Genomic DNA, 15,099 nt, shown 5'->3' with positions numbered 1-15,099 from the left:
AAAAGCTTTACTGCATCAGCCCATCACACATCTTAAAAAGGAACATCATTTTAAATGTTAATGTCTGCCTTAGATAAACAGACTAGAGGGTTTTGAAGGAAAAATAACAGATGGCATGTCAAGCCAGTTGCTTTGGATGGACAGTTTGAAGGTTGTTAATTGTGATGATTTATAAGGTGTTTTTATATGTGCAGTCACACTTTTAGGGGCTAACTAATGGTGAAAGGTATGCGTGCAGTTCTAAAGGCTCCTCACCAAGCGGGAATCATAAACCTATCTCACACCATGGGTGTAACTAGAGACCATCCATCAAATTCAATGCTAAAGAGAGATTGACCTAGGAGTTTAAACAATAATTTCATTTGTGGATTCATCAAGAATAAAATGGAAGTTAAAACTCTTTGTAAAAACTCTGGATTAACATAATATTCCTGTAGTAAAAACTGCCGCTCATTTCTATGAATACAAGAATTTATACAAGTGTTAAAAGGATTCAGACTGATTTCGATACCAGTGAACTAATCCTTCTAAAAAAATAATCTCAGAAAAAATTCCATATACCAATAAGGTTTATTTTATAATTATGTGCTGTATTTATATAAAATGTGCTAGGATGATACTGCAGTTACTAGATCTACACACATGCAGATAGGAAGATTTTCTTTAGTTGTGATGAAAGATTCACATATATTCAGGTCCTGGCTGCCTTATAATAGAAGACACTTATTTTTAGTACAATTTACCTTAGGTTAGGGTTATGGTCTGTGAACAGAATAAAACTAATTGGCCTGAAAATGGATGTCGCCATGCCTGTGACTTCATTCCAGTATGCAATAGGCAGGTGAGCTAAATGAATGAACATAAAAGTAATAAAAATAAACTTTAAAAACACTTGATTGTTTGAACAAAGAATATTAAGCTCTGAAAAATGAAACATTTTGTGATTAATTTGGTCATCATTGCATCATCTGTAGAATTCACTTAGGTAAAATGTGCTCACTAAAATTGTACCAAAATGTCTTCCTAAAGTTATTTCAGATCATAAAGAATTAATAATTAATATAATTTGAATAATTTATAAATTTATAATTAGTTAATATTAATTAATAATCTCTCCCTTCCCTTTCATACCTACACACACTTCTTTCCCACTCTCCTTTTCACTACTTATTATTAATTCATGCATGTAAATATGCACACATGCAAATATATTCATAAATTTAGCTTGCTTAATCCATATGTTAGGTGTATATATATTTGAGGGGTCCTCATTTGGTGATAGACAACCAATTGGTATGTGTCCCTGAGAAAGGACGCCTCTCCCAGTCCTGCCTTTCCTCCATTGTCTAAAGTTTTGTGTGTAGGACGGGGGCCTCAAGGATATTTTCACATATGGTTTGCCGTATTCATTGGTGCCATTCTTGTTCAGTTCATATTTGGGTGGTTTTGTTAGCAAAATATTATGAGTATAGTTTCTGATGTTACTTGGAAACACAAACTTACAGCAAACTCATTGGCCAACTGGCTCTTAAAATCTTTCACCCCGTCTTTGGAAATGTTTCCTGAGCCCTAAGTGCAGAGTGATTTTTAGATATAGTCATTAGGAATAGACAATATAACTGCATTTTGTTGGTTGTAGTCTCTTTTTGTTTGTTTGTTTGGGGTTTTGTGTGTGTGTGTGTGTGTGTGTGTGTGTGTGTGTGTGTTTTCCATATGTTTCAATGAGCAATTTCTCTGATGATAGGTGAATACTACATTTATCAGTGGGTAACAACTCTGATTGGATTTAAGATCCACTCAAGAAGAGAGAGTCCTCCTGGTAATGGAAACCTAGACAATTACTCAGGGTTAGTGAAGTTAAATTTTAGAATTGGAAGAGAATCTACAACAACTAATTTACTAAACCATAAAACAATCTACAAACATTTTCTTTTTACTCAAAATGTCTTTTTAAACTCTTACCTTATTTTTATCTTTTACAAAAATGTACTAAAGGAAATAATTTGCAGAAATAACTGTAAAGGCTTAACTAACATTGGTAACTGAGGCTATTTTAATTCTATTTAACACAAACATTTTAAAGGTAGGATTCTCATATCTCTAGACAGTTTTGCGTTTATTACATTCATAGTAAATATATCAAACTTCTCTTTTATGGTATTTTCATATGCAATGAGGCCTTTTTTATGAAAAATCCAAAAGAGGAAATGAGTTGTTCATCATAGTGAATAGATGGAGATGAGTTTTGTACAGTAAGCCTTGTAAGTATGGACAAGGGTTTGATTCATTTCCTTAGTATTCATCTGTGAATTCAATCAACATGTGTACAGATCCCGTACACATCCACCGTTTCCACAGTACTTCATATCCAAGCTGTTAGAGTCTATTTGATTTTTGTCTGGTATTAGAATCAACAATGTAACCCCTTTCTCTATGCCTTTCTCTCACTAATGTACACCATAAATAACTGGAAAAATCAAGTCTTGAATGCTAGCACCACAAGAGAATTCCACAGTCCCATTAGATTTCATACAGATCTCCATTTGAAAGGAATTTTCTACTATTTATCTCCCTATTTTATTTGTCTAACTTTTCCCTCTAGGTTCCCATGCTTCACATGGCACGATGTGTAAAAGTTTCCTTTTTTCCCCCCAAACATTGTTTTGATATTAATGTGTCTTAAGATCACAGATCCTTGCTCCCATCAATAACTACTTACAGGAATTTTATATTTATTCCTAGCTAGTAGAACAGTTTGTGGATATCCCCAAGGGCATCTTTACTTATTATGATTTTGTTATTGTCTTTTTTACTTTAGAAATTGAGAAGTCATAGGACTGGGTCAACTTGAGAAAGGGTGTGTGTACATTTGATGGGCTAATTGTTTGTCAACTTGATCAGATCTGAAATCTACTAAAGATGCTTGTTTCATGGAATTTTCATAATCATATTACTTGAAGTAGGAAGACTTACCTTAAATGTATACAATTGCTTCCAGTGGGATCCAGGATAATGGAGTGAAAGACCCCAGCTTAACAGCAGTAACGCCATTTTGCAAGGCTGTACTTAAGATGACTGGTTCAGGGAAAGGTTAGAACACTGAGTACACAGCGGCTGCCAAGCAAGATATGTTTGGTTGAAGGCCTGGCAACAGGACGACTTCGGTTGAGCACCTGACAATGAAAAAAAAGCCCCGAGAGAGGTCCCACACCCTGGTGGGGGGCCGAGTCAGTCGTTATGTTCCAAGAAGGTAGCTAAGAAACTTGCCCCCGGGCTGAACCCTTGGGGGGCCGAGTCAGCCGTTATGTTTCAGGAAGGTAGCTAGGAAACTTGCCCCCGGGCTAAACCCTTGCCATATTAGAATCCACCAATTATATCCCTGTAACCATGCATCTGCTTCTGTATGCTTGCTTCTGCTCCCCAAAATCCTATAAAAGCCCATCCTTGGTTCCGTGGGGCGCGCCAGTCCCCCGAGTGACTGAAGCGCCCGCAGGTGCCTGTGCCTGTGTATCCCGACAATAAACCAAATCCTCTTGCTGATTGCATCCTGTGGTGTCTCGGTCTGGTCTTTGGAGTTGGAGGGTCTCCATCCCGAGGGAAAGTTCTCCCTGAGAGCTTTTCATTTGGTGCATTGGCCGGGAAAGGAGATCCTCCACCCAGGGACCACCGACCACCCACTGGGAGGTAAGCCGGCCGGCGTCTGTCTGATTCTGTCTCGTTCTGCCTTATTCTGTCTGTTCTGTGAGCGCTCAGCCAGGTCTGTTCTGTGAGCGCTCAGCCAGGTCTGTTCTGTGAGCGCTCAGCCAGGTCTGTTCTGTGAGCGCTCAGCCAGGTTGTTTGGAATTTGGGCGGGACGAAGAAGGAGCTGACGAGCTCGGACTTCTCGCCCCGCAGCCCTGGAACACGTTCCAAGGGTGTTAGGGGCCCGACTTTTCGGGGCCCAATCTGGGAGGAGAAAGATCCGGACTAACGGCATCTCTGTCTGTATTTTTGGCTTTCAGAGGGCCCCGGACCTTTGCCACCTCCATCTGACTTTTTGCTTTCAGTTTGGTACCAAAGCCGTGCAGCACGCCTGTCTGTTGTTTGTTTGACTGTTGGTGTTGTTTGTTTTCTCTGTGTTCTAATCTTCCTTAGAACTAACATGGGACAGTCCCTAACAATGCCCCTAAGTCTCACTCTTGATCATTGGGAAGACGTCCACGACCGGGCACACAACCAGTCCGTCGAGGTTAAAAAAAAAAAAGGAAAATGGCAGACTCTCTGCACATCCGAGTGGCCCACTTTCGGAGCGGGATGGCCAGTGAATGGCACATTTAATAAGATCATTATTTTACAGGTTAAAGATCGGGTCGTCCACGGACATCCTGACCAGGTTTCTTATATTATCACTTGAGAGAGTCTCGCCTTAAAACCCTCCCCCTGGGCGGAACCCTTCGTGGACCCGAATTGGCCTCCCCTCAACCCCCAGCCTGTCCCCTCGGCCCCGCCCGGTCCGCCGGCCACGTCTTCCTCTCTCTACCTTTGTGAAATCAGAGCCTTCTAAGAAACCTGTCCTCCCGGCAGACCCAAACTCCCCTCTCATAAATCTTCTCTCTGACAGGCCCGGCTAAAACGGAGGAGGCAGAGCCGCCGGCCAGATCAGTTGCCGGGCCACAGTCTGATAAGGGTTTTTCCCGTCGCAGGGAGATTGCACAATAAGCGCGAGGTGATGCCAGATTCAACCTCCCAGGCTTTAACCGGTGGCCAGACCCAATACTGGCCGTTTTCAGCAGCTGACATTTACAATTGGAAACAACACAACCCTTCTTTCTCCAAAGATCCGGTGACACTCACCGACCTAATAGAATCTGTTTTACTTACCCACCAGCCTACTTGGGATGACTGCCAACAGCTCTTACAGGCCCTCTTAACCTCAGAAAAAAAAAAAAAAAACAAGGAGTGTTCCTAGAGGCCAGAAAGCATGTTCTGGGAGATGATGGGCGTCCCACCCAGCTGCCTGAGGACCAAACTGGGATTTTAATACAGCTGAAGGTAAGGGACACCTACGCCTTTATCACCAGTTGCTTCTAGCGGGTCTCCGAGGGGCTATACGACGCCCTACTAATTTGGCTCAGGTAAAACAGGTATTACAGGAAGCAGGGGAAACTCCCTCCGCCTTTCTAGAGAGACTTAAGGAGGCCTACCGTATGTACACTCCCTATGACCCAGATGACCCAAGACAAATGACGAGTGTCTCTATGTCCTTCATCTGGCAGGCTGCTCCAGATATCAGGACTAAGTTACAGAGGTTAGAAAATTTGCAGGGCTATACATTACAGGATTTACTTAAAGAAGCTAAAAAGATTTTTAATAAGAAAAAAAATTGAGTCAAATCTTGGCCGCCGTAGTTCAGGGCCAAGAAAGGAAGGGAGATAGGGGGGAGCTCGAAAGGGGCTGAAGCTGGATAAAGATCAATGTGCCTATTACAAAGAGAAAGGGCACTGGGCCAGAGAGTGCCCCAAGAAGCCTGGCGGACCCCGAAAGCCTCGACCACGAACCTCCCTCTTGGCTCTAGATAAAGATTAGGGAGGTCAGGGCCAGGAGCCCCCCCCTGAGCCCAGGGTAACGCTTAAAGTTGGGGGACAGCCGGTTACTTTCCTGGTAGACACAGGAGCCCAGCATTCAGTCCTCACCCAAGCTTCAGGACAACTCAGCGACCGGACGGCCTGGGTACAAGGAGCTACTGGTGAGAAACAATACCGATGGACTATGGACCGCCGGGTTCAGCTGGCTACTGGTAAGGTGACCCATTCCTTCTTACATGTTCCGGACTGCCCGTACCCTCTGCTGGGCCGTGACCTGCTCACCAAACTAAAAGCACAAATTCATTTTGAGGAAGGAGGGGCCCAAATAACTGGCCCCCACGGAACTCCCCTTCAAGTTCTAACCCTATGAACCGGGACAGGACACTGGCTTGGACAGAGACTGGTGGGATGGGGTTGGCGCTCCAACAGCCCCCCTTAATTACAACTCCAGTCTCCATAAAACAATACCCCCTGTCACATGAAGCTTATCAAGGTATAAGGCCTCACATTACGAGGCTTCTAGATCAAGGCATCCTAGTCCCCTGCCGGTCGCCTTGGAATACGCCTCTTCTGCCTGTTAAGAAACCCGGCACTGGAGATTATAGGCCAATACAAGACTTGAGAAAGGTCAATAAGAGGATAAAAGATATTCATCCGACTGTTCCAAACCCTTACAATTTGCTCAGTAACTGTTCATCGATGAGAAACAGGGGTATGCTAAAGGGGTCCTAACACAAAGGTTGGGACTCTGAAAACGCCCTGTGGCCTACCTGTCTAAGAAATTGGACCCTGTGGCCTCCGGCTGGCCACCGTGCCTAAAGATGGTGGCTGCTATTGCTGTCCTGATCAAGGACGCTGGAAAATTGACTTTGGGACAGCCACTCACCATCCTAGCACCCCACGCAGTGGAGGCCTTGGTAAAACAGCCCCCAGACCGCTGGCTCTCTAATTCTCACACCAAGCCTTGTTACTGGATGCAGAACGGGTTCAGTTTGGGCCCGTAGTCGCCCTCAATCCTGCCACCTTGCTTCCTCTACCAGAGGAGACAAAACAGCATAACTGCCTACACGGATGACAACAGCTTCTTGGCAGAGGGAGAACAAAAGGCTGGAGCTGCGGTCACTACGGAGGACAAAGTGATTTGGGCGAAAGCCCTGCCTGCTGGTACCTCCGCACAACGGGCTGAACTCATCGCCTTGACTCAGGCGCTCAAGATGGCAAAAGGTAAGAGGCTAAATATATATACAGACAGCCGTTATGCCTTTGCCACGGCACACATCCACGGGGAGATCTACCGGAGGCGGCGGCTGCTCACATCTGAGGGTAAAGATATGGCTAAAATTCTGGCCCTCTTAGAAGCCCTATTCTTGCCCAAAAGACTGAGTATTATACATTGTCCAGGACACCAGAAAGGACACAACCCAGAGGCACGAGGAAACCGGCTGGCCGATGCCACGGCGCGAGAAGCGGCCATGAACAAACAAATCTTGCCCTTAAATAGCCCAGACCAACCCACGCCCCCACCAGTGGGACAAACTAGTTGGGTTTATGCCCATGAGGACATAGAGCTCCTAGAAAAAAATGGGGGCCATCTACCACCCTCAACTAAAACAGTGGGTCTACAAAGGACTTTTGAATCGATCTCCTTTTTACATAAGAAGATAAAAACCTTACTAGATCGAGAAGAGATAAATCTGTGTTTTTTTTTGAATTGGGACAAAGCGATACAAAAGGTGACTGAGAGTTACAAAGCGTGCGCTCAGGTTAACCCGGGAAGGACCAGGATTGGACAAGGAGTTCGTCCTAGGGGACACCGTCCCGACATCCATTGGGAAATTGATTTTACTGAAATTAAACCAGGTATATATGGATACAAGTATCTCCTAGTGTTTGTAGACACCTTCTCAAGATGGGTCGAAGCCTTCCCCACAAAGCACGAGACTACAAAAATGGTCACCAAGAAGCTCCTCGAGGAAATCTTTCCCAGGTATGACATGCCTCAAGCGTTGGGGTCGGACAACGGGCCCGCTTTCGTCTCCCAAGTAAGTCAGTTGGTGGCCAAATTGCTGGGGATTGATTGGAAATTACATTGTGCCTATAGACCCCAGAGTTCAGGTCAGGTAGAACGCATGAATAGAACAATTAAGGAGACTTTATCCAAACTTACGCTTGCAACTGGCTCAAAGGATTGGGTGGCCCTCCTTCCCCTAGTTCTATATCGGGCCCGGAATACCCCGGGCCCCCATGGTCTAACTCCTTTTGAAATAATATATGGAACACCACCCCCATTTGTCCATTTCTTTGATTCAAACATTGCTGATTTTGCTGACAGCCCTTCTCTGAGGGCCCATTTACAGGCCCTACAGATTGTGCAGAGAGACGTCTGGAGACCTTTGGCCACTGCTTACCAGGACAAGCTTGAGCATCCGGTGTTGCCACACCCGTTCCAGATTGGAGACACCGTGTGGGTGCACAGACACCAGACCAAGAATCTCGAGCCACGGTGAAAAGGACCCTACACCGTCCTCCTGACTACCCCGACCGCCCTAAAGGTAGACGGAGTCTCGGCTTAGATCCACACACCACACGTCAAGGCAGTCCGGTCTGAGGAATTGACTAATAACAACACTACACCCCAGACATGGAGAGTTCAGCGCACTCCAAACCCCTTAAAGTTAAAACTCCTACGTGGCTCCTCCTAGCCCTTTTGTGGCCTAGAGTCAGTGAGGGAATAAGCCCCCACCAGACAGAAATTTCTTGACCAAGTCGAGTGAAAGATTTCACTCAAAGTTAGCAAAAAAAAAATGGGGGAATGAAAGACCCCAGCTTAACAGCAGTAACGCCATTTTGCAAGGCTGTACTTAAGATGACTGGTTCAGGGAAAGGTTAGAACACTGAGTACACAGCGGCTGCCAAGCAAGATATGTTTGGTTGAAGGCCTGGCAACAGGACGACTTCGGTTGAGCACCTGACAATGAAAAAAAAGCCCCGAGAGAGGTCCCACACCCTGGTGGGGGGCCGAGTCAGTCGTTATGTTCCAAGAAGGTAGCTAAGAAACTTGCCCCCGGGCTGAACCCTTGGGGGGCCGAGTCAGCCGTTATGTTTCAGGAAGGTAGCTAGGAAACTTGCCCCCGGGCTAAACCCTTGCCATATTAGAATCCACCAATTATATCCCTGTAACCATGCATCTGCTTCTGTATGCTTGCTTCTGCTCCCCAAAATCCTATAAAAGCCCATCCTTGGTTCCGTGGGGCGCGCCAGTCCCCCGAGTGACTGAAGCGCCCGCAGGTGCCTGTGCCTGTGTATCCCGACAATAAACCAAATCCTCTTGCTGATTGCATCCTGTGGTGTCTCGGTCTGGTCTTTGGAGTTGGAGGGTCTCCATCCCGAGGGAAAGTTCTCCCTGAGAGCTTTTCAGGAGAAGACAGACAATATTTTTGCTTGTTCCTTGTTTACCTTCACTCTCACTGAAAAGTTCATGTACCCTGTTACTACTGGTCATGCTGTATACTTTAATAATATTAGACCCCAGCTTAAGGTTCTGATTTGGTTCTAAGGCCAGTGCCTCCCTGTCTTCAGCTCCATATTGTGCCTGTTGAGACACCAAGCCTTTTAGACCTAGGAAACTATTGGGTTCCTGGCCTCTTTGCTGTGAACCAGCCATTGTTAAAGCACCCATGTTGTAATTTTTTAAGGCAATCTAATATACCACTTTTAAATAAATATCCATTTCTATTGTACCCCCTGCCCCAGGGAGAGTCAATACTAATACAGATTGTAGCAAACAAAAAGAAAAAATTAAATTGTCTTCAATGTCTGTGCAGTATACATAGACTCTGGATGCTTACTTGTAGATAACTTAGAATTTAGGATTAAGTCTTTGGATGAGAACCTTTCCAGGTAAAGTGAATGATTTTAGAGAGTTCTTTGAGAGCAACATGGACCAGACATAGGTAGGCAAAGACCAGAAAGTATGTAAAATGCTTGATTTCATGCTGAATCCTCAGCTTGGGAAAGGGTCCTGAGGAAGGGGTGTTAAGGAGTTTAGGAGTGTTCAGAGTTAGTGATGGATGTAAGATGACAGCTCTGTGTTCTGCTTTGTTCAAGACAGCTCTCTCTTGGAGACCAAAGCCCAGTTTTTAATTTTGCATAATCTACTTCCTTAGGAATTACATATCAATTCAAGCATTTACCCCAGTTTCTCTTAATTATCTCTCAAATCAGCATTTTATGACTTTAGCCTCTTGTCTCTAAAGACAGAGACAGGTGGCTGAAGCTGCTGAGTTCTGCTGCTTGCTGGAGCTGCAACATGGCCTCCTTGTTCCCTTACATCTTCACTAGCTTTCTGTTTTCCAACTCCGTCACTACCTAAGCTTGAAAAAGCTCCTAGAATTTTCTCTGTAGACAGACCTTGAACTCAGAAATCTTTGTGGCTCAGTCTCCTCAATGCTAGGATGAAAGGAATGTCCACGAAGTCTAGAATTAAGTCTTCACCTAGAACTTGGTCTATCCTAGGCTGACCTTGAATTCAGGGAGCTGTTTGCCTTTGTCTCCTAGGATTAAAGGTGTGGACCACCTTGCAGGCATTATTCCTCAAGATTAAGATCAAAAGCTTGTATCTTTGTGACTCAAGGTCTGGATCACAATTGTGTATTATAATTCATTCCAGATTAAAAATCCAAACTATTCCTTGTTCAACTGCAAACCCAAACTGTAAATTTAACTGGGTAGGATCTTTCCCTGAGATCACCACTCCCTAAATCTCTTTATCTCATTCCTTAATATCTTTCTGACAAACTGGCTCATCAGTGCAACTGCCTCTGTTGTTTCTACTCCATGAAGCCCATCCTACAATTCATAGTGCATCCTTATATTTTACATAGTTGAGGAATCCAGTAAGTAACAGTTCTTACATTGATTTATTTATTCTTGAACTCACATTTTCAGAGTTCTTTTCCACAGCCTTCGGGGCTGTCCTGAAGGTCACAGCATTACCATTTTATGGAGGAACACCAGGCACATTTTTGCTTCTTGGAATTGTGCTGTTTCTGATTATCGTGGAATCATTAAACTTGGCAGAGACAACATTCCCAAATGAGAAACATAAAGTAAAACATATACATTATTATACAAATAAGGCTTATGCCTACAGCAACTGTCAGCACTTTAGAAAAAACATACACTGCTGTCACTGTTCCAGGGGCAGGAACAACTGTGTTACCCTATTCCTTCAGTGAACAGGACATACCTGGCAATTTCAATAGCAAACTTCGTGACCCCTATGTTCTCTCCTTTTTTTATAGTGAACTCAGGGGGCGGAGCAGTTATTGATAGTCTCACATTTTATTCTACTTTGTAAATTTTTCAGTGAAGAAAAGAAAGGAGGAATATAATACAATTTTATTCCTTTAATCTAATTTTGTATTCTTGAGATTGAAATTCTATTTTGGAGGAGTCAGGAAGGGCAGACTCGAGACTAATATAAGCACGAGATACAGTATGCTCATCGTGAAGGAGTTAAAATTACTATTCACAGGTTACACTGTGTTTACAAAAGTAAATGTACATAACTGCTTTATTCAATATGGTTTTAAACTCGGAAATATATCACATGAAGGGCAATTAAACATCAAATCAATAATTATCATAAAATCTTGGTTATAGTACAAATAACTAAGTCATAATTTTCCTTAACAATATACTTAGGACCCTTAAAAAATTAAAACAGCATTGGTATTCTTTGCCTTGCTTATTTTTCTGTAGAGAGCCTATCAGTTAAAATGATGAATTTTAACCTTTTCCACTTCTCCCAGACAAGATGTAATTCATATTCTTCAGGCTTTTTGGAGCTGGCTTCTCATACTGATGAAGAAATTATTGTTTTTATAATGTTTACTGAGGTAAAGTTACTGAACCTTCCTGAAGGACATTTACTTTACTTTTAATATGCAAAACTCTGAGAATACTTTGAAAAAAAAACTGGTGAGAAGGAAAATACATTAAATTATGGAGCTAATTGTGTAGTTTAATGAATTTGAATTAAGTCATAATATATTTTATTCAATACAATGTATGTGATGAATAGGAAATAAAAAGGTCATGGTGTCTAAGAATAGTAGGATCACAAACTTGAATACTAATGGATCAAACTGTCCTGCATAAAAATGTTGGTTTTGCTCTGTGTCCCAGTTTTGTTCTTTTCAAAGAGATTATTCTCAAAACTATTCAATAAACTCTATTTATTCGACTGACTTTTTAGTCTTCTGTGTCTCCAAGAAAGTACAGCATTATGCTATATGTTGAAATCTTCTATTTTCAGAAATAATTAGTTAAATAATAATGTTCTGAACATTAATTATCTGGAAATACACACAAAAGCCTGTAATTAAGAACAGCTTCTTGACTTTTTTTTTTTTTTTTTTTTTTTTTTTTACAGTGACAGGCATTGAAAGATACTTCTTAGAAAATGTCGACTCATCTGTAATGAAGTACTGCTCTGAGGTGGCTGTCTATAAAACAAAGATATGTGTACACTTTGTATGCTGAAGGTAGTCTACATGACTTATTGTCATTTTCGGTCTCACAGGTTGAGGGAGAAATATTCCTACTGTGTTTGAATGTGAAGTGCCCCTCTATATGATTAGGTGTATGAATGATTGGTCCCCAGCTTTTGGCAGTGTTTATAAGGCTGTGGAACCTTTACAACATTACTGGAGAATCCCTATGGTGGATTTAAATGTTTATAGGTTGTGCCCACTCTCTAGTTACTAGTGTTTCTTAACTATGGATGTAGCCTGGCAGGAGCTTCCCCTTCCTGCTGCCATTGGCATCCCATGAAAGATTGTCTCTTCTTCAGTTTTCATATAAATCCATCACTATTCCCCTCAAGTTGTTTCTTGTCGGGCATATTTTCACAACCATATAAACAGTAACAGATAAAACCTATGCCCTGGGATTTGAGCAATATGTTATGTATTTTAATTGGACAAAATGATGCTATTTGTATTTTCTAAATCATCCAATTACCTTTATTACGCTGTATAGCCATGAAAACTAAATTTGTTTAAAATATAATCATGATCATAAGAAAGATATAAATCATAAATCAAATATGACTTACTAATGCAAATTCTAAATATCAGAAAGCAGTTGAGAAATTTTAAATTATTCCAACTTTAATATTAAATATTCACTATTTATGGTCATGAAAATGAAAAGAGCCATCATTAAAAAAACAGGATCAAAGACCTTTTTCTCCTTGCTATTGGCAAAATATGTTCATTAATTTTACAAATGAACATAAAATTTTCAATAAAATTTCATGGTGTAAACATTAACTTTCATAAGAAATATTTATAATAGCTTATATTAGAACCTCATTAAAATTTGATCTCAATCATTTTGTCACAGATGTTTCAGAGCTACTGATTCAAGAGAAGGTCATTTAAAACTCTAATAGTCTTCAGGAAGTCATTAGTGGGCCGAGAGCATGTTTAGCTACACAGTGAAAACTTCTCTTCTTTACCCATCCCAGTTAAGAATGTCTGTCCTTAATATGCTAAGATGCGAATGCCAGGTATAGGAGATTTCTAAAATTATATTTGTTCAAATACTTGGTACTGTTTATATAGTATAGCCCAGGATTTGAACACCTTGAAGTTTCCTGTTGGACTTCACCCTTAATTGTGCCATGATTCTACTCATTATATAAATAACAGTAGGAATGATGTTGGAGGAATGGCTCCATGTAGATAAAGTGTATATTGTAAAAGCACGAGGACTTAATTCAGATCCCCAGCAGCCACCTGAAAAGTTAAATATGGTCATGTGCATTTGAAACTTCAGCTTTGGATGGGGAAGTAGGAGAGTGTACAGACAGGTGTATGCCAAGGGCTCGCTAGCCTGTCTTGTTAATCATTGCGTACCAGTTAAGTAACAGACAATGCCCCCAAAATGAGTGGGTTGGCAATAGAGGAAGATATGCGAAGGCAATCTCTGTAATATAGAACACATTAATAACAGAGAGAAAGAGAGAGAGAGAGAGAGAGAGAGAGAGAGAGAGAGAGAGAGAGAGAGAGAGAGAGGGAGAGAGGGAGAGAGAGAGAGAGAGAGAGGGAGGGAGAGGGGGAGAGAGAGAGAGAGAGAGAGAGAGAGAGAGAGAGAGAGAGAGAGAGAGAGAGAATTCTAACGATGGTTGCCTGTTGCCTTAACCACCTGTTTGTATCCTCTCTTGGGTTATGGTGATGGTGTGGTAGAGGAATACAAGCTGTAAACAAATTGTCCTTTTCATTAAAACTTTCCAGAAGATATTGTTGAAAGTTTCTATATTGTATGTGATATTTTACATCATTCCATTTTTATATCTTATTGGATAGTTTGGAATTTGTGGCTAAAAGAGATGTCTTTAGCACATTTTTCTCCAGCATGGAAGTTTAGCTTCAACACCAGGTGTTGATTTATGATGTAGACCAATGTAGACCTTGTCTTTGGAGTGAATGTAGCAAGTGTAAATTAACTTTAGAGGGCTGTTGTCATAGCATCTCAGGAGAAATATGTGCACCTAGACCAGTTTTTGCTTCTATAGATGAGAGGGATGAGGAATCAAAAGGATAAAGAAATGCTGATCAGATTATACTGTATTTGACATTTCTTTTTGAGTCTGAAAGAAGCACTGACTTTTCTTTTTTTTTTTTTTTTGGTTTAAATCTTTTTTTTTTTTTTATTAACTTGAGTATTTCTTATATACATTTCGAGTGTTATTCCCTTTCCCGGTTTCCGGGCAAACATCCCCCTCCCCCCTCCCCTTCCTTATGGGTGTTCCCCTCCCAACCCTCCCCCCATTGCCGCCCTCCCCCCATAGACTAGTTCACTGGGGGTTCAGTCTTAGCAGGACCCAGGGCTTCCCCTTCCACTGGTGCTCTTACTAGGATATTCATTGCTACCTATGGGGTCAGAGTCCAGGGTCAGTCCATGTATAGTCTTTAGGTAGTGGCTTAGTCCCTGGAAGCTCTGGTTGCTTGGCATTGTTGTACTTTTGGGGTCTCGAGCCTCTTCAAGCTCTTCCAGTTCTTTCTCTGATTCCTTCAATAGGGGACCTATTCTCAGTTCAGTGGTTTGCTGCTGGCATTCGCCTCTGTATTTGCTGTATTCTGGCTGTGTCTCTCAGGAATGATCTACATCCGGCTCCTGTCGGTCTGCACTTCTTTGCTTCATCCATCTTGTCTAATTGGGTGGCTGTATATGTATGGGCCACATGTGGGGCAGGCTCTGAATGGGTGTTCCTTCAGTCTCTGTTTTAATCTTTGCCTCTCCCTTCCCTGCGAGGGGTATTCTTTTTCCTCATTTAAAAAAGGAGTGAAGCATTCACATTTTGATCATCCGTCTTGAGTTTCGTTTGTTCTAGGGATCTAGGGTAATTCAAGCATTTGGGCTTATAGCCACTTATCATTGAGTGCATACCATGTATGTCTTTCTGTGATTGGGTTAGCTCACTCAGGATGATATTTTCCAGTTCCAACCATTTGCCTATGAATTT

At 42.1% G+C, this 15,099-nt stretch overlaps 1 protein-coding gene and 1 long non-coding RNA gene across 2 annotated transcripts in view; both read left to right on the top strand.

The window, feature by feature from the left end:
• LOC148001078 (uncharacterized) overlaps positions 1-13,677 on the top strand; it is a 29,365-nt gene extending 15,688 nt beyond the window's left edge. The window contains exon 3 of the long non-coding RNA XR_015638362.1: positions 12,001-13,677. This is a non-coding gene — a long non-coding RNA (uncharacterized LOC148001078). The remainder of the gene's footprint in view (positions 1-12,000) is intronic.
• LOC148001079 (uncharacterized) lies at positions 6,881-8,904 on the top strand. The gene is made up of 2 exons (XM_087586866.1): positions 6,881-7,551; positions 7,897-8,904. The coding sequence occupies exons 1-2, from the start codon at positions 6,896-6,898 to the stop codon at positions 8,069-8,071; spliced, it is 831 nt and encodes a 276-aa protein (XP_087442992.1). The 5' UTR covers positions 6,881-6,895; the 3' UTR covers positions 8,072-8,904.
• Positions 13,678-15,099: the final 1,422 nt, after the last annotated feature.

Source organism: Rattus norvegicus, chromosome 15 (assembly GCF_021556685.1).
Source record: "Rattus norvegicus strain SHRSP/BbbUtx chromosome 15, alternate assembly SHRSP_T2T, whole genome shotgun sequence".
Taxonomy (NCBI): domain Eukaryota; kingdom Metazoa; phylum Chordata; class Mammalia; order Rodentia; family Muridae; genus Rattus; species Rattus norvegicus.
The sequence above is the reverse complement of the archived record's forward strand: the minus strand, read 5'-3'. Positions and strand labels throughout refer to the sequence as shown.